The sequence below is a fragment of the Poromitra crassiceps genome, assembly GCF_964638095.1.
Source record: "Poromitra crassiceps genome assembly, chromosome: 16".
Lineage (NCBI taxonomy): Eukaryota > Metazoa > Chordata > Actinopteri > Beryciformes > Melamphaidae > Poromitra > Poromitra crassiceps.
In genome coordinates, this window is record NC_139645.1 from 12194729 (window position 1) to 12218711 (window position 23983).

Here is a 23983-nt window from a genome sequence, read left to right on the forward strand (position 1 = left end):
TTTATGGTCCGTGTGCAAAACAGTCTCTTTTGTGTGTGTGTGTGTGTGTGTGTGTGTGTGTGTGTGTGTGTGTGTGTGTGAAGGCATAGCTCAGTAAAAGTGAACTGTCCTGAAGGCACCGCTGTTGAGCCATCAAGACAGTCTGCATGTCTGGGAACGCCCATACAGGCTCTAGGCTTATGCAATTTTTGAGCTTATGCAATTTTTGAGTGTGACTAATAATGGATGATTTTAGGATAAGTTATTTTCAAGTACCATATTTATTGGTGTCTAAATCTATTTTATGTTTGTAATGGGGATTTTTGTTACAGATTTTTAGATGACTATATGTTTTCTGTTATTGTCTGTCCTGTGTTTAGAACATCGGGGACCATGTTGGAAATAAGTGTTTACACTTTTACATGCTATCCCTTGGATCTTGTTTCTGTTTCTCTATATCCATTAATAAAGTCAATCAATCAATCAATCAATCAGGAACGCCCACAATAGACGCTGGGTTAGCCTGGGGGCGGGATCAGGGTGAGGTAAATTCCCCCGTTCTATCCATTCAGCAAAGTTAGAATTTAGCTGATAGCCCACCCATATTTTATTTTAAAAATTTCAGAATATACAGAAAGACAAATACACTCAGACACAGTAAAAGAAATAAAAATAAAAATATTCATGATCAAAATGCAATATTACATCATAGAATTACCAGCCACATAAGGTGCTTATGTGCTTGTGAGAGATATGCCTGAAGTCCCACATAAGGACTTTGGGAGTCAAAATGACTCCCAAAAATGATTACCGGTATATAAGAAGATTGTAAAGCACTGGCCTATACTAAGTTTAACATATGGTTTCATGGTAATGCCATCTCTAGTTTTAGAGTCAATTTTACAATTTTCCTCCACCACAAAAATACATTTCACCATAGGAAACTGTTTTTCACCCACTCACTTATCCGATCTATTCCATGTTCTGCCCCTCCAGTTACCTACAGGGACGGTATCCAGTTTATCAGCTCCCTTTCTCCTGTTACAAGCACTTCCTACTACAAAGCAGACATTATGCTACGCTGCTTATACAGGCGTGGTTTTTTGAATACAAGCATATAAGGCACTTGGTGAATTGACATCCAATTACTTAAATTTAGAACACGGCTCTCTTGAATACTCGATTCTGATTGGTCAATCAACAAGATTCACCGGTCATTATTTCTCGACAACCGACCGCTGCTCTGCCACACCTGGATTAATCAGTTGATAAGAGCCTTTTGTCAGCAGACACTACTAATTAGGCCAACCAGTTGCAGCTGTGGTGTCTTGTGTGCCAATTACGAATGAAACCGCTTTGTCGTTGAAAACGCTATTAAAAAATCTATTTGAATAATTATTTTTGTCAGATTATTGAATGATTTAGTTGTAGGCCGTGTTAAGCGGGATAATGTATAGTGAGCCGGTGATTACTGGAAATAATGACCTTCAGGTGAATGATTAAGCCCTCCGCTGCGCGTCGGGCTCAATCATTCACCTGTCGGTCATTATTTTCCCAGTAATCACCGGCTCACTATACATTATCCCTTACATATATAACCTTTCCCCCCTCCTTTTGCATAATGAGGTCCCTTTTCATGCTCTCCTCTAAACATCATCCCTTCATAACACATGTTTGGACCCAGTCATTGGTCAGCAATAGTGGTCAGCATAGACTTGTTACAAGGTTGTTAATCATCTGTCAACAAGTCCTAATGGGTTGTCAGCATGCATAATTGTTTGTCAACATCAGTCCCTACGTCAGTCAGTCAGTTTTCAGATTCTCCCCAAACTCCTTCTCCCTCTGCTCAGCCAAAGCAGCAGAGTACATTATGTCTAGGGAGGTTGTTAAGTCAGGAGTTGTACTAAAGTACCTTGTCAGCTCGTCATTATCATCGTCTGCTGTCTGGGCCATGTCGGGGGCGTCAACGTCCATGTCAGCCTTCACATAGAACATTCCTGTAACCTTGGTAACCATGCTTCTCACCAGGCCCTGAATGCAAGCTAGGAGACAAGGCGTCCAGGTTTCCAGGTGCGTCGCCTGGACAAGGCCTGCTCCAGTGTCAAAGGGGGAAACCAGCTTCTCTGTTAGCCTTGAGCCCCTTCCCAAAGTTAGCCGTGTAAAGGTGGCCACGCCCATCATTCTGGAGGCATTGTCATTTGCACAATAACATCGCTCCATCATGGCCACCGTATTGATGTCGTGCAGAGTGACGTACCGTCTTATCTCTTCACGGCAGTATGGAGAGGTGAGGTACAAGCTTGTTCTGTGTTCGGGACTGCCATCATACCCTGTGTGCCTCTGCCGCAAGCGCTCAATGTTAAGCCGCCACAAAGCCTCATCTTGACAGATGGCTGACATCGGCTCCGGAAAGATAGAGTCCATGATTTTAAAGGACATTGGGTGTGGCACTTGCACCAGATAAAGGCCTCCGTCCGTGGTAGCTTGAATGGAATGCGTCAACTGTCCGTACCACAAGTTCTGCGACTCCCAGGTGGTGATGGATGCTTTATAGGCTTTATGAAACTCTTTGGCATCAAACCCAAATGCTCTATAGGGGCTTGTGAAACATCATATTGGCTCTTGACCTCTGCAGCATAAACTGTAAACAACCAAGCAAAAAAAACACAGACACAGAGAACCAAACTAGCCTAACGCAGGCAGGGGGGAATCCCGACCCAAATGAGACCGATGAACAGCTGGACACACGCTTTTCCATAATGCAAGGTCCAATAACTCATTCAAAACTTATGTGGTTCATTTGAAATTCAAGAACTTTTAAAAACATTGTTTAAAAATGTTGCTATTTTCAAGGTATTCTAGGACTTGATTTTCCCCCCTCAAAATCCAAGCACTTCAAGCACCTTGGCAGAACCCTGAAAAAAAGTACATGACATTACACTATAATATAGACATTCTACTATAATAAGGAGCTGCAGAGCTGCTCCTTGTCAATGTGAAAGAAAGTGAATGTCGTGGCTTCCATCATGTGGCGATCTTTATGGAATGATGGGAGGAGAGGCGTTTGGTTTTGGAAAAACCACACGCTTCCTGGTTGAGATCCGCGCCTCAGAGATCTGATTCACCTCCACTTTTTTGCCCGCTCTGTCGATTACGTCTGTCTGCTGAGCGACATCATCATTCACTTTGATCAAGATATCCAGTAGGCGAACCTCTCTGGTGAAAATGAAACAGTGAGATAATGAGTTGGAAACTATGAATGTATGCAATTATTATTAAGACATTATTTTAATTAATTATTTCAAATTAATTGAATTGTTCTCTAATACAAATTAAAGTCTTGGAGCCAGAGGGGCATACGCAGGTTTTGACAAACTTTACATAAGACCCAAAACAAAATGGTTTCATCAACTGTTGTAGATATCTTTTGATAATCTCATCATATAAATTCACAAGGATACTACAAACTAGATCTCCTCAAGGGTTTTTACTTGATGTATAAATTAGATCTCCAGATATCCAAAATGTTACGCTCTACTGGCTCCAGCTTTTATTTCCGTATAGGCCTATATACTGCGGATATATTTCACGTCAATAACTGAAATGCACATGATCTTAGCATATCCAGATAGATAATATTTCCTTTCACTAACCCGGGCACGAGCTGGACGAGGTTTTGGCACAACGACTGGATGAACCAAGTGCCTAGCTGCAGGTCTCTCACGGAGATGAAGTCAGGAACAGTGGCCAAGCCCATGAAGAAATCGGCAACTCCCGGAATGGAGTCAGCAGGGCCATCAGTGCTGAGTGCATGGCCGTCGGCCTCGATGTGGACCCGCTGCTGTACGTCGGAGCCCTGGCAGGCCTGGATGAAGAAAAGCTTGGGTTTTCCATCCAGAGTTCCACTCTGCTTTCCACTGAAAGGCGCCATGAGCTCGCTGATCTTGACGGGGCAGCCATCCACACCAAACACACTTTTCTTCTTGCCGTGGCTGAGAACGATGCAGACCACACAGTCCATCTGACTGTGGTCCATCTCGCCAAGCTTCTTTACCACAGACAGCATCCGAGCCCTCGTACAGTCCTTCTCTATCTGCATCCTAAATTCCAGCCACTCAAACACTTTCACCAGATTGTCTGAAATACACAAGAACACCCCCCGCCCCCCCCGACACACACACACACACACACACGGATGCACACACACACAAACATATGCACATGTAGATAAGGAATGGAATATTGGCACAGTTTACATTTGAGAAGGAATTATTTCCTGGATTAATTGAAATAATTAAAATAAATTAGCCTCACTTTCATCAATCTGGGTTCCTTCACGATTTTTCATTTTGCATCCCTTGAAGTCATAGTTGTTTATGATCAAGCACACACCTCTCACTTCTCCTCGTCCCAATGGTCTCATACGATACTTTTCCAGAGTCTACAATCGAGATCAACAAGAAAAGAAGACTGATTACACTGTTTTGTTCAGCAGTACTCATAATAAAGCATGCAGGAAGAAATCAGCCACCTCTTTGTTTGTGCCTGTAGTTTGTACTTGGACAGAGCTCCCTTGTTTGTCTATGGGACAGATGATCACAGTAAGGGGAGGAGGGGGGGGGGGGGAGGGTACATACAGATTAGAAATGTAGACATTGATCACATCATAGGAATGAAAACGAGAGACTGCATGATATTTCTTGGACTGTAGTGTAGACATTAGTGATGCGCGGGTCACCCAGAACCCGATGAGGTCCCGTGGGCTGGCCCGCCCCGCAGGCGGTCTGGGTTGGCAAATTATGAAAATATGGCGGGTATGGGCGGGGCAGGCTCAGAATGTGACAAAGCAACATTATTAAATGTTTTAGTTAGAGCAGTGAAACACGCAGAGTAACCCTTTATTAAGACGTTAACTCTCTCTCACATGTACACACAATAAGACGAGTCTGAAGCCATCTGCAGTGCACCTGCTGCACTAGTAAAGAAACACTTCAAATGAGGTAGCCTATATGTGCTCTCAAAACAAACATTTTGGAAGGATTATTCGCTGTAATTATTATTTGAAGTGTCCATAAAACGAATGCCACCGCAGATTTTCTGTGTGGACTCGACTGTGATCTATTTGTCAATTTTACTGCAACATGAGTAGGCTACGTGACCAATTGAGAGCGCATGAGGTAAGTAAAAGAAATTGGAGGGAATAAGAACTGTTTCTGTAGCCTACCTCCTCTACCTGCTACCTCCATTTTGAGACCTTGCATTAATTGAGGAAAGATCGATAATAGCTGAGTTTGTAGCGTCGACGAAGCAGAAAGAACTCAATGACATGAAAGCAGCCGAGCAACGCATCCAGAGCAATAAAACTGTTGTCCAGTCGCGCACCGGCCGGCACGCATGTGTGTCTGTCTGTGAGAGAGAGAAGGAGAGAGACAAGTTTGGACACATTGGAGAGCTCAGCTGCGCTCGTTGTGAGTCCAGAGAAATATTACATTAAATTGGTCGTTTGCGGGCTGCTGGGTTAGGTTGGGTTCTGGGTTTTCAGATATTTTAACGGGGCGGGCGGGGCGGACTGGCTCCGATGACGGGTTGGGTTGATGCGGGCGTTAAAAAACCCTGACCCGCGCATCACTAATAGACATACTTCTGTTTCCCTCATCTTGCCACAAGGCTAATCACAATGTCAGTTCCCTCTAATTGATCAGAAAAATAGGTACAGGGACACCCCACAGTAGCAGGCTGGATTTTATGACAGGTCTAGGCCTATATGTTCATCACAAGAAAACGATAATTTGTGTGGTCAAATTATAAATAATGTCAAATGAAAAAACACTGCAACTGCTACAACAACTGATCTGGAGTGTCCAATGTTCACAAAAAAGAAATCCACTCACCGGCATCAGAATCAGGGGCAGGTAGGCCCAATTCGATGGTTGCTTTGGCTGCAGAAATACAGACAGAGAAATGTTGAATTATCAGGAACATCTATTTTCTATCCCAGAGGACTGGCCAAATTGGTTCTCATATTGATAGAAGTAGCCTTGAGGACCACAGAGAGAGAAAGAGGGGGTGGGGGGCAGAGGGAGTGCAGCGCAGAAAGGGAAGTTAACCTAGCGAAAATTGTATATATATATATATATATATATATATGGATGTATGTCTCTGAATAATGTGGCAGTTCTATATTTCCACTTCTCATCACTTACCTTTAGTCAAATTCTCCAGTAGATCATTCCTGGAGATCTTGATTAAAACCTGCTTGGTCACCTCATACCAAGCAAAGTCTTGGAAATATTTCTCCACGATCAAATCAACTGTTGACTGCCTGTGGGTTGCTTTCTCCAGATCGTAACAAGAGATGGATTTGATCCCTCGGATATTGGTCTTCTGCAGGAACCACTTGAAACTGTTAAACTGTTCAACTGTGAAATTCTTCAGTATTTCCAAGAGGAGTTCTGATAACATATCCTTATCCACTGCTGCTGCCATTGTTGCTTCCCTATAAAATCAAAGGATATTTTATCATTTCAAGGGCAATTATGCAATTATTTTAGATTTGTCTCATTGCATTTTATAATGCCACTGTTTTAGATATTTGGGTCTTATGATTAGCTAATGAGCCCAGACAACACAAGGTGGTAAAGAAAATCACAGGACTAATCAGCATGCGTCTTGGACTTGTGTGAAGTAGGCCTATGTGGCTATACACGAATCCGGCGAAGTCCCGGATGTAAACAAGCTGCCATTACTGCGGTGGCTCCTGGGGGATTACAATACGCGCCGCGGCGCGCGCGTTTGAATGCAAGCTGTGTCCGAGTGTATATTTTTCCTGATATTTTTCTACGTTTACATTTTTATTCAACGTTACTTTTGACAACGATGTCTAGGAAATCGGGAAGAAGCTGTGCAGTTCTCCGCTGCTACAGTAGTGGTAAACTTGCCCCTGTCTGAAACATACATAAACATACAAATATATATAGATTTCCTGGACGTGCAGAGGACCGAGCTGTTCGCCAGAGGTGGATCAAGAATATTAACAGAAAGGACTTTGTTCCCAATAACAACAGCACGGTAGGTTTTGGTTAACAGTTGTAAATCGCTAACGTTATTTCACCTCATAATGAGTAGCATGCAGCTGCCTAGCCTAAGCTAACAGTGATTATGACACATGGGTTATGTCAACATTATGATGGTTGTTGATGGACTGTGAATATCGGACAGGTCCTTTCAGAATGATGTGTTCATCATCTGGTACAGTGTGCAATTTTTGGCCAATCCATCCCGAGCTCAGGTCATTTTGACCCTCTATGAGAGACCTGAGCCCTGTACCAAGAAGCAAGATTAGTGGTTTAGCGAGGTAACTTCAGGTTTAACCCTGGTTTGGCCGTGCTACAAAGCTAGTTAACTTCTTACCGACATATATTTCCATAGCAACTTATGCTTCACACTTAACTCATTGAGTGCCAAGGACGAGTATGTTCGTCAATTGGTTTAGTAACGTGCCAAGGACGAGTATGTTCGTCAATTGCGTTTTTTGACGGTGGGACGTGGATCAATGCCTAATACATCTCCTGTAAAATTTTGGGGCATGTTGAATGTGTATAACCTATTTTACCGACCCATTAGGTGGCGACAGTGCTCTCCAGATTAGAGAAAGTTGAGTAAAAACAGCAGAAAAGCCGTGATGAAACCATTCTCATGAGAATGCTTTGGCTTTTCGCTGTCGCGCTGGGAGCCGGCGCACAACGGTGGGGGGCTCCGAAAATAGACTCTGGGTGCAGCACACTTTGAAACGCGCAGCAGAAAGCCCAGAAGACGCAGCTTCATCCCAGCTCACAACCGAAACCCCAGAAACGAGCGAGGCGAGCCCGATCCAGACTCCCCCGACGAGCGGCGGCCATCCGAACGTGGATCCGCAAGCAGCAGAGACTCGCCTGACAAGCAGCAGAGCGAGCAAAGCCACCAGAGACACACCCACGGAGGAGGAGTTTGCAGTAGAGCGGGGGTGGGGGTGCCGTTATATTGAAGGAAATTACTGTTCAGATGTTTCAGGTCAGAAAATATTAGTTTCAGAGTCAGTGATTTGCTTGAAATGCTTAATTTCACAAAAGGCTCAATATCTCAGCTTTCTAGATGGAAACGCCTGTTTTTGCTGTTTTTGACCCATCTTCTCCGGCTGATAACTAAAGAACGGAAAATGATATCAATAAACTTTTTTTTGCTGCTGATACAATAGTCTCGTCGTTCTTTGTGCGTGTTCGGTGTTTACATAATATCACACAATATTCTGTGGGCCTCGAGAAATCACTGAAAACGCTCTGAAACTCTGGCACTGGGAGCGTCCGTTCTCCAAAAGTGGCTGGCACTCAATGAGTTAACCTGGTCCGCAGCAGGTTAAGTTGCAGGGATAAGATTAGACCTTAAATACACCGCCCACGAACCAATCGAATCAGCAGTTTGGAAAAATGGCCAACCCCTTTCTGGACGAGTTTCCCATCGAGGAAGGAGCACGAATTGTAATGTTGAATTAATCAAGGACTAAAGCCTTGCACTTGTTGCAGGCTACGTTTTAATTAAGCCCTACTTACCACTTTGGAATATGTTTTTATATATTCATTTTTGTGCTCTCAAGTAGCCTAGATACGTTGTTTGACCCCGCTGATCGATTGCAGCTGAATAGTGAGTGGAGAAATATCACTAAACCGGCATAAAAAGGTTACATAAACGTCTCCAAAGCGCACGGTGCCGTGTGCGCAACGGAGCTGAGACTGACGTTGGGTTGGAATTGAAATGGTCATAGCCTACATGCTGGAATAGCCTACTACATCTAAGCAATTTAATATGGGATCACCTGCACACAGGCGATCCCATATTAAGATGATTCATATCTAGGCTACTCTTGCATTTTGCAGCTGCAACTGTGTTGCTTTTGGCCTGTATGATGTGATTGAACTTCATATTTCCAGCATCATTATATGAAATATGGAGATATGCGACTCTGCTGACAATAGCCTATATATGTGACCACAAAATAGGCTATTTTTATAACTGAGATCTATGCCCGCACGTACCGTGTTGATTCAGTTCAGAAGCATTTTTTAATTTTATTATCATTCTTTTTTTTATTGATTAGTCTATAGGAATTATTCAATCAGTGCGACTAAACACATCATGAGATCATTATTATTCATTGAGCCTAAATGGTCTATACATACGGATTTTGGACTGAGATAGATTACACATTGCTTCCACAAAAGAGATGCCGGTTTTGAGTTTATTGAGAGGGTGAATTGAGCTGCTGTAGATAGCCTACGTGGAGGTAGAAACCGCTCTTCAAAGAAATTACTGGTGTGGATAAAAGTGGTCACTTTAGACATCGGGAACAGACTAATAATATCCAACGCAGATTTTTATTTGCGGTTTCATTCAATGAGTAATGTCAGAGTTGGAGCAGTCAATATTGCATTTTGATTGGCAGTTGTTAAAAACCACGCCTCTTTCGCGGGCACGAGCTCCAGTGCACGGGCATTTTCATGTGCACGAGCTCTCAGCTTGATTAGAAAAACCTGGTTCGAGTTAACGAGTGGCAATCGACGTTCGTAGTACAAGTTAACTACAATCGAGGTGATCTGGTTTAGACAAACCAGATCAAGGGACAGATCCTGGATCTTCTTATAGAACATTCGTGGTATAGAGCCCTGTAGTTGGCATTCTGTTGCTCATCACAAGCCAGGCGATTAATAAAATACTCTTGAATACCTACCTATAAAAAACACAAATTCGTATTTTTTTAAATTTTTACTAATGTAATTGGTGTGCAATGATTACATGCAACTTGATTGTTTATGCTAGCTAGTTACAGTCACGTTAACATTAGCATGTTTACACAATAACATCACTTGAAATGCAGCTCGTTAATTGGTCGTTTTTCCGCTATTTACAACAACAACAAACCAACAACAAACCAAAAAAACACATACTTCAAGGTTGTCACATAAACTGAGAGAACATACCTTGCTCCACTTTACCACGGGTGCTGTTATGTAGGAATTGGAAACTCGTTGATATCGGCTTATTGTGAGACAGTAGTTTTTCCTGAATGAACCCAACAACAATAGCAGATGTCTTTAGTAAGATAAATCAACGGCACAATCGGTCACAATGCAACAACACACAGCCAATAATACAGTCAAAGAGGCAAGGGGAGTAAAGGCAAGAAGATGTGGTCATCTCGCTTCCCGCAATTTTTTTCTTGTCTCCCCGCTTCCCGCTAATTCTACAACAGAACAGCGCGCTCTTCTGCGGACGCCACTGTGGCGACAACTGGTTACTACGTCGACACTGGTTGTTGCTATGGCGGTCTTAAAGCAACAGGGCCTACTGTCGTTTACATAGAGACACTACGGAGCGAGTCATCATTCAGAAACCACGCCCAAAACGGGGAAAACAACCCTACCGACTGTCTGAGTAAGGTCATTGACTTTACTCCGCCTATAGAGAGCATAAAGGTTGCTTCCTGCTTCAGCATGCGTAGCCTATACCAGAGATTTTGGTAAATGCTTATAAAAATAGTTTTAGGCCTACTTCAAACCAACCGATTCAGCTATAGAAAGATTCAGCTTTAGAAACAGGAGAGACCACAGAACATTTCACTCGGACCAAAACGTAAAAGAATTGCGGATTTAAAGAAAATGTTTTTTCAATGTTGGTTTTTTTGTTGGTCCGAATGAATTCTATGTTCTCTCCGAATTCTAGCAGATGAAATCTCTTGGTACACATGCTGAAGCAGGAAGTGACGTTCACTTTGGCTCTCTCCTATGCTCCAGGAAGGCAGTGCGAGGCAGAGCTCCGCAAACCGGGAGCGCACGCCTTTACTGCCGCTGCCTTGCTTTCAAGGTCAAGGTCAAGGTTCAAGGTTTCTTTATTAGTACCCGAGGGTAAAATAGTTATGCAGACGGGAAGTTCAGCTGTCCAGAAGATAAAAACAAAACATACGAAATCACAAGACATCAAAACAAGCATCATTACAATAGAAGTTAGAACACATTAAAATACAGTAAGATCAAGATAAAACCATGATAAAGTGCTTTGTGACAAGAGACTAAAGTGCTAAAAGACTAAAGTGCTTCTGCACACACACACACACACACACACACACACACACACACACACACACACAGAGAGTATCATGGAGTAGGAATGAGAAATAAAACAAAGAAATCATTCTGTGCCAGCTTTGTTTAGCAGTGCAATGGCAGCAGGTACGAAAGTGCTTTTGTAGCGTTTGGTCCTACAGCGAGGGACCGCAAACCGCCGGCCAGAGCGAAGGAGCTGGAGCCTAACCCTAACCCTAACCCTGGAGCCTGATCAAATCAAAGGATATTTTATCATTTCAAGGTCAGGGCAATTATGGAATTATTGAAGATCCGTCTCATTACATTTTATAATGTCACTGTTTTCTATAGTTGGGTGTTACGCTGGTTCACAGATGAACTCAAGAGGCTGAGACCATTGAAGTGAATGTAGATTGTGTAGAAGGTTGAGGTAGGGCTGTGCGATATATTGAATATACTCGATGTATCGCGGCTTGTGCCACGTGAGATGTACAGTAGTAAATGACTATATCGCAAACATTCGAGTATAATTGTATGTCAGCATGCATAAAATGCATAATGTAAGCATTATGTTTGGTCATGGAAATTTGGTTTAAAGTCATGGAAAAGTCATGGAAATCCATTGGTCAAAATGTGTATGAACCCTGAAGGGTTAAATCGAGCATTTATGAGAGATTTCAAAAATATCGAGATATATATCGTGTATCGCGATATAGCCGAAAAATATCGCGATATTCTTTAGAGGCCATATCGCCCAGCCCTAGGTTGAAGATGTGAAAGACAAATTGAAGAGGACAGGCAGTGTAAACAGATTGAAGCTGTGAACCTTCAGCCCATAACCATTCCACTGAACTTCTGACGGGGAGCAGATTCAAACAGCGTCATGGGAACATCTCGCCCTGAGGCGCCCACTTCAAACAGGAGGACATCAAGAGCCCCGGAGGCCGGCTCGGCTTAAATGGCAGCAGCAAAACCCCTCAGCCTTACCAACGCCTTTATGGGGTAGAGAACACGGCAGCATGCTTTGAAAGCCAGAGATACTTGTCATTATAAAGAAAAGGAAAATAAAATAAATTCTGTAATTTAGCTATAGACGGTTTTAACTTAACAATAACAACCGTCACAACCCACCTGAATATCCGGTCTACTTCCTGTATACATTGCGCAGGCTGATATTCGGCTCATATTAAATGTTAACGTTAGGCCGTGTCTCTGACAGACACAAACAATGTAGCCTATTTTCGGTCTTTATGTCTTTGAAATCTGATGTAAGTCGCTTTGGATAAAAGCGTCTGCTAAATGCAATAAACTAAAGTAAAGTAAATAGTTAGCGGTAATGCAACATTTAAGGATGCCAACCGCCATAAAACACAGAAGAAGAAGCTGAGAAAAAGGAAGTGCTGTGGGGTTGCAGCTGGTGAAAACCGTCTATAGTTATTAGTTAGCAATTAGCATGCTGACATTTTAATTTGGGGCAGCATGAATGTTTAAAGGTTAGCGGGGCAAATCAGTCAAATCATCCATGGGATTGGAAGTGATGCTTTCCTGAGGCAGTCTTCCCTGAATCAGCTCAGAAGGCTTGTATTGATGTCGGTGTCTGGACAGATTGACACAGACAGACAGACCTGAAGCTATAGCAGCAGAAAACCTGCTGGACAGACAGACACTGAGAGCTGAAGTGTGAAGCTAATAGCAGCAGCAGCCTACCTGCTCGTGGTATTTCACCAGCAGATGTCAGTATTCACCCACCACCATTCAGTTCTATCTTCATTCATTATATCTTCTAAGGGGGGGTAGTAAAGGGGGGGGGGGGGGGGGGGGTGCATTTATCCACACTTAAAGTACTTGAACATTTTACAGTTGGACTTGAATGGAATAAATAAATATGACATTTTATGGATGTTCTAGTCCAAGATTATGGGATAAATAATTTGTCATGGGGGATTTCCCTGTGTGTGCTGGCTTTTAGCTAGCCCACTAAACTTGAACTAAGATTGACAAAAATCACTTGAGCATTGATTTAAAGTCGAGGTGAACCCGTTCGTCACGTGCATCTGAGTCCGTTTCAGACTGAAAACAAATTGAGAGGCGGACCATATACGTGTCGATGATTTGATTTGACAATTCTGAGGACTGGCTTTGGCATTGGCCAATCCTGGCGTGTTCCACCCCCAAATCCGGGTGGGATTCAACGTGTTGTCGTGCTACGCGAGTGGGATCCGCGGAGTACCAGGCAGCCAGGCTGCTTCGTGGGGAGCGAGCGGACAATCCGATGCATGGGTGCTCCCCGCCTGCCTGGGATCTCCGAGAGACGACCCCTGACAGCCAGGGAGGCTGTCAGGCTCGGAGGCGCGCGCCATTATCGTTATAAATGTAAATAATATTCCTTGAATGCGTGTTTTAACGAGCCAGTTACATTTCTTTGCATTCTTAGAAATTACCGTTTGATTTAGTTTGCATAATTGCTCAAGTTAGTAGTTAGTTTATGGGCTAGAAACTCTGCCAGATGACAGGCACTAGGCGCCATTTTCCCCTTCATTTGGAAGAGAAAATTATCTTGAAATGAAGATTTGATTGACAGCTGCATGTCGTGAAATGATTGGTTGAAATGGGGTAGAAATTTGATAGTACTAGGTGATGTCAGCAAACTGTAAATTACTGTTATCAATGAAATCTTGAAAAATGAACTTTTGATGTGAAAAAGTGTGAAAAACTAAAGAAATTAGATTTTTGTGATTTGTTTTGCATACATTATTAAATAGGTGCACTGCATGCATACCCAGGTATTTGAACTAAAAGAAAAGAAAAATCATTTTTGGGTTCAGCTCGACTTTAACCTTCCCCTTTAGTGGTGGTTACCTGAGGGACGTGGCAGAGGAGGAGAAGCGGGCCTCGGCTCCTGGTAGGAAGGTGCTGGGGATCAGCAGGTAGTGTCCAGGCTCCAGCTCCTTGTGGAGAACCACCTCTCTCTCATAGGCGTGGCAGTGAGTGGAAGCACAGGGGGGCCTGTTCAACGTCCGCCACAGGTTGAAACGCTTCTTCTCCACCTGGTGAAGTCAAACACGAATAAATAAACAGTGTGAAAGAAGACACGCACCAAGTTTTTATTTTATTTTGTTTTTGAACTCCCCTCCCCCCTCCCGTTTTCTCCCTAATTGTACTTGGCCAATTCCCCATGATGGTTGTTGCTCCACCGCCTATGCCGATCTGAAAACAGGCTAGTAGCAGCAGCAGCAGCAGCAGCGCGGCTCCATCAACACGTCTGACATATGGACACAGCAGGGAACCCCTTGCCTCTCGGCTGCTTTCTGGCCCGTCCAACTTAACACAACTCTGCTTCATCATGCTACGCTAACAATGGGCTACATGCACAACTCCACTACTTCCTGAAATTAGTACAGCTTCTTTATTTCCTGTCATCACTATTGGATGAACTGATTAATGTCAGGTGTGCTGCAGTCGCAACAATGATCAGGCACACCTGATTAATCAGTTCATCCAATAGTGTAGGACAGGAAATAAAGAAGCTGTACTTATTTCAGGAAGTAAAACAGTTGTGCATGTAGCCTAACAGCAACTTTCAGCTTGAGATGAGATCAAATAAACGCTGTCAATGGCATTACAGCTAACATAACGGCTCATAACGCATATTTCATTCAAGCTTGTGTTTCTAATGCGAAATAAGTAGTTAACAAATAGGTTATAACTTTACTAGAGTGTCGTAAAACAACTTACAACTTTATCCGAGTCTCCGGGTGAGTTAGTTTCTTGAGGCTCTGCCGCAGTGCTGAATCTCCCGCGCGCAATATTTTTCCCCATGATAGCGAAGGCTAGGCTGGGCTGGGAAGCTAGCGAGAGCAGCCGAGGGCAGTCAGCCAATCAGAGGCAGAGAGGGGCGGGTTATGCCTTCGCCATCATGGGAAGAAACATATCGCTTCCCGCGTTGAAAACAGGAACAGCAGCGTCACGACTCCCGCCCTATTTAGCTCATTCTCCCGCCAGCTACGACTATACGTCACTGTCATAATCGTTCCCACATTCGGCTCCTGCCAGTTCTGCCACTGGAAAGTAAAGTCGAGCCAAGGATACTTTATGGTCCGTGTGCAAAACAGTCTCTCTCTCTCTCTCTCTCTCTCTCTCTCTCTCTGTGTGTGTGTGTGTGTGTGTGTGTGTGTGTGTGTGTGTGTGTGTGTGTGTGTGTGTGTGTGTGTGTGTGTGTGTGTGTGAGTGTGTGTGTGTGTGTGTGTGTGTGTGTGTGTGTGTGTGTGTGTGTGTGTGAACCCCCAAACTACAGATTCTAGAGCAGAACGTCTGCTCAGATGTGCGTTTACTGCGGTGGTTAAATCCCCGTCGGGTCTGTCTGCCTGGGCCTGTATGGGCGTTCCCAGACATGCGGACTGTCTTGATGGCTCAACAGCGGTGCCTTCAGGACAGTTCACTTTTACTGAGCTATTCACACACACACACACACACACACACACACACACACACACACACACACACACACACACACACACACACACACACACACACACACACACACACACACACACACACACACACACACAGACACACACACAGACACACACACACACACACACACACACACACACACACACACACACACACACACACACACACACACACACACACACACACACACACACACTCAGTACTTAGACTGTTTTTCAGTCTTAACCATCAATTTGCTGGGTGAGTGGCACTGCTCTTGGCCAGATGTAGCCATATAGGTAAAACACTAATATTTTCTGACTCACCTCCACCACCACCTGCTGATGTCTATATTATTTAACCATCTCATTCTCTTTAACAGTCCAACATTAAATCTATCAAATAAAATTAAAGCAAGAGCTTGTCCTCAAATAAAATGAATATAGTGCAATTCAAAATAAAATAGTAGAATAAATTAAATTCAAGTCACTTTCAGGAGGAATACCAAAAACGTTGTGCAATGTCAAGATTCAAGATTCAAGATTTTTATTGTCACTCCATGGTACAAGTATCACGTGTGAAATTCTTGTGCTGTGGACTCCGTTTACAACATAGTACAAATGTAGGGCATATGAGTGCAAAAACAACAAGAGACACAACAAGCAATAAGGCAGTATAGTGATAAGACAAGTCAGAGACAGTGGCATATTCACTGCACATAGGTGCACATGTCCTGTGCATACTTTAGCCGTGCTTAAACATTTTAAATTCGGCGTATTTGACATATAGGTGCAAATAGCATATTCCTTATTAAACATACAATTAAACTCTGCGTTTTAAATTCGGCGTATTTGACATACGGGTGCAAATAGCATATTCCTTATTAAACATACAGTTAAACATTAGACATACGTAATGGTAGCAGCTACAACTGTAGCAGCTCAACTGAGTTTAGCAGCAGTCCAACATAAAATCATCATCTTACAGTACAATGGTGTGCAATTTTCAGTAACAGTGCTCTTAATTTTGGAGAAAGACAAAATGCTCCATGTAAGATGGTCACACACATGGACTGTACACACATCATCCAGACACAAGACTGTTAGTAGCATCCACACCCAACATGGGTCCATGTGAAAGGATGGGAATGCGCACTGGAAGCATGTGTGTGTGTGTGGCCGTCCGTGCATGTGTTGATGTGTAATCGTGTGACAATAAAGACGGGCTTGTCCGTCTGAAATCATGGAATCGACTGGAATGAGGCACGCGACATGTTTGGAAGAGTGTGCTGACGTCAAATGACGCTCCGCTGATGGGTAATGTGGCTAATATGTTAGCGGCTAACTGTTACTTGTCGTTACTTTACATGGCAGTAAAACGCCACCGAATGACCAAATTGATTTAACTTTTAACCATCTCGATTTCCACTTTCCATACGGACTGCCAGCATTGGTTAGTTTATAACGTGACTATATTTATAATGTTTATAACGTGCTCCAGCTTCCGGTTTATACTATCAGCAGGGCCGCTGCTGGCCATTTGGGTGCCCTAATCGTAATTGTTTTGTGGTGCCCCCCCCCCCCCCCCCCCGCAAAACTTTCAATAACTGTCAAACGAAAGACTGCAAAATCATTAATTATGAACGATACTAGTGTATCTCACATTTCATTACATGTGGCAAACAAACAATTGTTAGAATTACTGTACATGTCAGCAAACAAGCGATTGTTAAACTGTACATGCAAGCAGGGGCGGACTGGGATCATAATTCAGGCCGGGCATTAGATACCAAGCAGGCCAGGCCGATACGGGCCGACGTGCGTGGCCGGCGTCCGAAGGGCGGCGGCGAAAAATTTGGGCTGTTTGAAGCCCAATTTGGGCCGTTTGAAGCCCAATTTGGGCCGTTTGAAGCCAGATTTGGGCTTTTTGAAGCCAGATTTGGGTACTCTGCGTATAGGGTGCGGCGGCCCTGACTATCAGTCTGAATACAGCCAGGGGTTGGAGCTATTGCGCAACACCGCAAACCTGTCGGAGTACGTTATAAACGTTATAAATTGTCACGACGTTAACGTCTAACCAATGCTGGCGGTCCGTATGGAAAGTGGAAATCGAAATAGTTAAAACTTAAATCAATTTGGTCATTCAGTGGCATTATACTATACTGCCATGTAAAGTAACGACAAGTAACAGTTAGCCGCTAACATGAGCTACACTATTTTTGTTTTGTGACGATTGGGGCGCGTCGAGGCACGTAGCGTGCGTCGACTCGCCGGGACAGCCCTAGTCCGAGGAGCAAACGATTATTCACATTCACAGCTGCTTTACATTAGGACAAAAAAGACAATACATGTCAACTCCTCAAAAATCGAATCAATAAATTCCTAGTCGGACCGAGAGAGGCACCAGACGGTGAAATGTCCGACGACCGGCTCTTGTGGAACTCTCTGAACGAGCTAGCCACAATATTAGCCAGAGGTGCATTACCGCCATCTACCGGACTGGAAAGCGGAAAGACATTACAACGCCTGCATCCGTGCTAAAATGGTTTGGGCGACAGAGTGGAATGTAAGGGCCCTGCTGTGCATTCTGCACACCGGCCCCAAAAAGCAGCACTGTCGAGTTGCAGCAAAATAGACAGTGTTGTACTTTGAAAGGGTTTTTCATCCCTTGAAATTAATCAAATTGTACATTATCGGCTTTATTTTAGCATGCAAAAGTAGCGCGAGACCCATTCCTGGCTGTTCATTGGCTAATGAGTCTTGCATTTTGGTCCTCCGCTGACGCCACTCTCTCTCTAGAGGACACTAAGGCTACGTTCACACAGCCATCCTTAGTGCTTGAATCTGACTTGATGCTCACATTTGATTTTTTTGTGTGGCTGTTCACACAGACTTTTTAAAAGTGGCCCATATCCGACTCCAGTGTGAACAGATCACGGACATGAAGTGACCCGCATGCACAGAAGAACAACAATAACGTCACACGCAGCACACGGCTGTTCTACATAAACCCGGAAGAAGACAGCAGTAAACATGGCGGTAGCTGACAATGTTGTTTCATCTGTTGTTCACGGTTTAATTTCAATGCCCGCGTGTTGGTCCTCCCCCTCCCTCCTCCCGCCAGCGCAGAATAGTGACGAATGTCGCTCTGGAATGACGAAAAGTCACATTGAAGTGGTGGACGCTGCCAGGAATTTTTTGGATATTGAAGACATTTCAGGAGATGACTTGACGAAAATGCTGAATGAAGCGTTCGCTTCGGCCTAGACGACTGGTCTGGGCCACAGTATGGATATTGGGGCGAATGGGCGCATTTTGGGTGGACACTTTTTATTGATATTGTATTTGCACTATAGTTTTAGCAATACAGTAGGTGGCGGTAATGCACCATTTAAGGATGCCAACTGCCATAAAACTCAACAGAAGAAGAAGAAGAAGTCACATTGAAGCATTAAGTCAGATATGGGCCAGATGTCTGTTCACACCGGAGTCACTTTCAAAAACATCAGATTCAAATCTGATGTTTTACCACATTTGAAAGTAGCCCAGGTCGTCTTTAAAAAAGTCACTTTCAATGTGACTTGTACTGTTCACACAGTCATGAAAAAGACTGATTTGAGTCACTTAGGGGGGAAAAGATTAGATTCAAGCACTAAGGATGGCTGTGTGAACGTAGCCTTAAGTCAGACCTGCCGAAAGTCTCCTTAAAGTGGGCGTGTCCGTGGAAACAATGGGCAAAACCCACGTGACCAAATTAAGTTGGGTCGTCTTGCTTGAATCCCATTCCCATCGTCTTTGTCACGATCCACACTCCATTCCGGTTGATGCCGGTAAAATGCACTATAATGTTGGTTGCAACCACTTATAAAACTCAAGAAGAAGAAGCTTTCCACACAAGCATGCCTTTTGCTTGCCTTTTTATTAATAGCATTAAGCTTGGTCTTTTACTTTTTTAATAATTAAATACATTTGATATTAGAAAATTACTTTTGATACTACAGTAAATATCAGATATTAAACTTTTACTCAAGTAATAATCTAATAGGCGACTTTAACTTCTACCAAAGTCATTTTCTGGTAAGATCTGTACTTTTACTCAAATGTGGAGAGCAGCTGATGAACAAAAGCTTGCTCATTATTATTATTATTATTATTATTCATCCTCTAATAGTGACGCACTGTTCCAGGAAACATTAGTGTTTTTACAGCATATCTGTGTCTTTTGTTGCCTGTGAGCTTGGCTGGATCTCTGTCAAGCCCACAGCGAACACCTTATTTCACAGTCCAGCTGGCAGACAAATATACCGTAGGGTGCTGCGCTGCTTACCGGCACAGAAAGGTCACATTGGCACCGCGAATCACATCCAGGTCGTAAAAAGATCTATTCAGAAGGGAGAGCACCCTCAAAAGCAAAGGTCAGTGCTATCAAAGCAGTGATGCTCAACGTGTGGTCCGGGGGCCACCAGGGGTGGGTCCTCGAGGGCATTCCAGTGGGTCCACAGCAAATTGATGAATTGTTAAACTTAATTGTTTTTATCATTTTAGAATGACTATTTTGAACATAGTTCCACTGTTATCTCTCGATACGAGGGATCAGTGTTGGTAAGCAAACGGCAGCTGATAATGGGACCCTATGGAGCCAGCCTTGAGTGTGTCATGCTAGCAGGCTGTGCTTTTGACTAAATTCACTTTATTTTAAAAATGGCGACAGTTCACACAACTTTAACACGACATACAATTATACATCAGACCCTTGAGCTACTTCTGCTCTCACTCAGAATATAAAAAATATAAGCCATGTGATGTTTGAGATATTAATGTTTCTTTGGCACAGCTCATATTGGTTAACTGCTGCGGTTCCGGGTGACATTTCCGGGTGTCGTGGTGTCACGCTGATCCCTCCTATAGTACAGATGATCATCTGGGCAAAATCTGACAATAAAAAATATTCTCAGCTTTGGACAAAATCTAATCAAATGGGGGTCCGTGGCCCTAATGGGGCCCTAATGTGGACGAAATTGGATCATTGATATGAAAAAGGTTATGAACCACTTAACATTAATTAACACTAAGCATTAATTCCTCCACTGCATCCGATCATTGTCATAGTGTTCAGAGTGTGAGAGTGATTTAAAATGTTTCATTCCTGAAGGTATCCTCCACTAGTCAGGACTATTCCCACTTTTCAGGAAAATCTCTTCCAAAGGTGATGCTGGATAGGCTCGCCTGCCTGCCTGCCTGCCTGCCTGCTTGCCTGCCTGCCACCATGCTACAGCCGCTCCTCGTCTGTGCTGTGAATACTAATCCCCAGCCAGTGGAGGAGTGCACAGTCATCATGGCCGACAGTCTCAGACACACAGAACACAAAGAAAAACACAGAGAAGGAGGCAGGGCGATCCTCGTGATCGCACACAAATCAGTTTCCATGAAATCCATCATTTCAGAGAAAATGTATTATCGGGCGAAACGTTGGTCGTGTAATAATTTTCGTAATTTATTTGACACTGATGATTGATGGCTGTCAGTTTATCCTTCAGCAGTTACATCATCCATCAGGTTTCTGGAGAGCAGAAGAGGGCCTGGATTTAGAACCCAGGTCATACTGCGATCAGAACACGGCGTCCAGACCTTGACTGTATGTCATCTGTTCCACTCGGACAGCTCTCTGTGATCGGCCCTACCCGGCTCGCATTGATTTTGTCTTGACGCACACATATGGCAGAGAGGCAGATATATCACCAGTGCCTCGCTAAATTAACCATTTAAAATAACATGAATAACTGATGGCGAGTCGTTTCCCTCCGGCAGCCAAACGCCACTGACCTCCCTGCTGATGGGCGGCATATGTGCTGAAAGACAGCCAGCCTCCTTGAGCCTCGCAGGCTTAAAGGATAAGTTCAGCCACAAATTAAAATTCACTCATTACGTATTCACCCCCTGGTGGAAGGTTGGGTGAAGTTTTCTTTTCTGTCATTTCCTCCCCATTTTCTCCCCAATTGTATGTACTTGGCCAATTAGACCCTTCCCACCCTAAACACAGGTGCAAGCAAAACACTAATGAGGGTTTCCAAATTCCAATCATGGAATTTGGAAACCCTCATTAGTGTTTTGCTTGCACCTGTGTTTCCCATGCCTTTTCCACACAAAATGGCCCCTGTGAAAAGGGTCTATTCCACCCTGCTGCCCCGGTCGCTGCCCCCACCCCCTCTCCTGTTCTGGGGAGAGGCGTAGACGGACACAAATGCTTCCTCCGATACATGTGCAGTTGCCAGCCGCTTCTTTTCACCCGACAGCGGGGAGCTTCACTGGCAGGATGTAGCGCGTGGTGGGAGGATCACGCTATTCCCCCACCAGTTCCCTTCCGCCCCGAACAGGCGCCCCCGACCGACCAGAGGAGGCGCTGGTGCAGCGACCACCAGGACACATACCCTCATTCCGGCTCCCCCCCCCCCCTGCAGACACAGCCAATCGTGCCTGTATGGGACGCCGGACCAAGCCGGAGGTAACACAGGGGCGCGAACCTGCGACCCTCGTGTTGGTAGGCAGGCAATCTACCGCCACATATAACCCTCGGATGCAACAAGTTCACAAGCATTCTATGGGGGTTGTTGAAAGGCATAAACAGTATTCTTTAAATCAGTGTATCAGGCAATAAAATTAATTATACGATCATAAAAGACAAAAAGATGATGTGGCTCCAATAGAGAACCTCTGAACAACAGAGTGTTCTTGTCCATTTTGAAATCATTTGTGGCCCTTAAGACCCCTGGCCGGGGTCCCTAAGGAGCCGTAAAGTACTGATGGGCTGTTGCGTCATGAGGGAAATTGATACCTCCGACACATAGGTAAGCAGTCCATCCATCACCGCGTGTCCATTACTCAGTGCGGTGTCCCAGAGAGCGTATCAGTCCCTCCCCCCACCCCGCACGCCGTCTCCTCCTCGCCCCCACGCTGGGCTTCCTTTAGCCGCGATTGACTGATGAGACACAGGGACAGTCTGGCAACATGAAAGATCACTTTTCATCCGCGGAGAGGAGGAGAGGAGGAGGGGAGAGGAGGGGAGGAGGGGAGAGGGGCAGGCAGGATGAGGTGGGCTGTAATGGGCTCCGTGAAGGCAGCTGCCGCCCCCGCTACGCAATTAATTAAGACTCAATGATGGCGCTAACAGTCCAGAGTGATGGTGGATAAACAAAAGCCGGTCACATCCAGCCCTCATCAGGAGGCTCTCAGGGGGAAATGTGTTCAACAGTAGCAGGCGGTGTGGAGCTCATCGGATGTTAGCATGTGGCTCGGTATACGCAGCTAGTAGCTACCCAATATATCTACGCAGCTCGGCAGTTTTACTACTGTACATCCATCTCTCTGGTCACGACGAGTGTTGAGGGGGGACTTAGATTGCTTTTCTAGGAACTAAACTGAGTCTGTTATTTTGCAGTTCATGCGCAATCCTTTACTTTTTTCTGAATTAGAATGCTGTTCTCGTATTAATTATTGCTTAGCAGTAGCTAAAAGTGAAAATGAGTGAAAACCTCGCTCCGAGTCTTCCGGCTATGGGCGGAAGGCCCAGAACCAAAAAGTGCAGTGCTCCAGGGAAATATCCTTGCGTTCCGTTCAGACGTTATGTTATGGATCTGACAAGTTTCTTCAAGTAGCTACTGCTTTGAATATTTCGTTTGGTATGTCCATGCTTCTTACTCATAGTGACTGGCGAGGTTAGGCTGCCTACTGCTGCATTTCTTTGAGGGAATGAAAACACTGCGGACCATCGGAAGACGCGGGGCGGGTCTTCTTCTGTCTTCCTGCCTGTAGTAACCAAGCCCCCAGGAATAGCGCTGGGCTGTGAAGCCATTTGAACATGGTGGCGAAGCTCTGTATTGCAAGTCACGTGACGCCATGCAGCCCAGAAAGGAAAATTCCCATCCACTTGCATGGGGACCCCGGCAGCTGTTAAACCCAGGGGAAATTTTTCCGGGTGTCACTCAAAGAATAAAACGACTCTTTTAATGATCCAATAATTTTTTATGGGGCATTTTTTCTTCAGAAGCCACTAAGAGCCGTATACGGGCGTATTTTCTTCTTTTAATACATCCATGGGTGGGAGGGGTGGGAGACGTCATGGAACACGTCATGGCACACATGCGCACTTCGCCTGAGGCCGCAGGGTCAGGAAGTAAAACCAGGAAGAAAAACCCCCCATGATGACTTCATGCGCCAGTGAGCAGCCTCCGTCCGAATGCATGGGTGGGCGTGTCTCGTCCCCTATCCAGTTCTTTTAATACATCCGTGGTAGTAACGCGTACCAGGCTCTCTCTCCTTTGAGAGAACCTAGTGACGCGAGGTTAGCTAAAACACAATCTAAAATCTACTTGACCTTTAGATGGCTTACTCTTTTGAAAATAGGCTAGCAGTTACATTTTAAAACACACTTAGCAGCACAAGCTG

General features: G+C 44.4%; 1 protein-coding gene across 2 annotated transcripts; it reads right to left on the reverse strand.

Annotated features, from left to right (window-relative positions):
• Positions 1-568: 568 nt before the first annotated feature.
• Positions 569-14896, reverse strand: LOC310791235 (caspase-3-like). Of its 2 annotated transcripts, XM_083652913.1 has the most exons (9): positions 14826-14896; positions 13950-14137; positions 9990-10071; positions 6183-6475; positions 5871-5918; positions 4511-4560; positions 4294-4420; positions 3633-4116; positions 569-3195 (listed from the first exon to the last, which is right to left on the reverse strand). In XM_083652913.1, exons 4-9 carry the CDS (start codon positions 6463-6465, stop codon positions 3018-3020), a joined length of 1170 nt encoding a protein of 389 aa, XP_083509039.1. In that variant the 5' UTR covers positions 6466-6475; positions 9990-10071; positions 13950-14137; positions 14826-14896; the 3' UTR covers positions 569-3017. The 2 variants fall into 2 exon arrangements, with proteins under 2 accessions (XP_083509039.1, XP_083509040.1); XM_083652914.1 differs by lacking the exons at positions 13950-14137; positions 14826-14896 and adding an exon at positions 12798-12879.
• Between the last annotated feature and the right edge of the window lie 9087 nt (positions 14897-23983).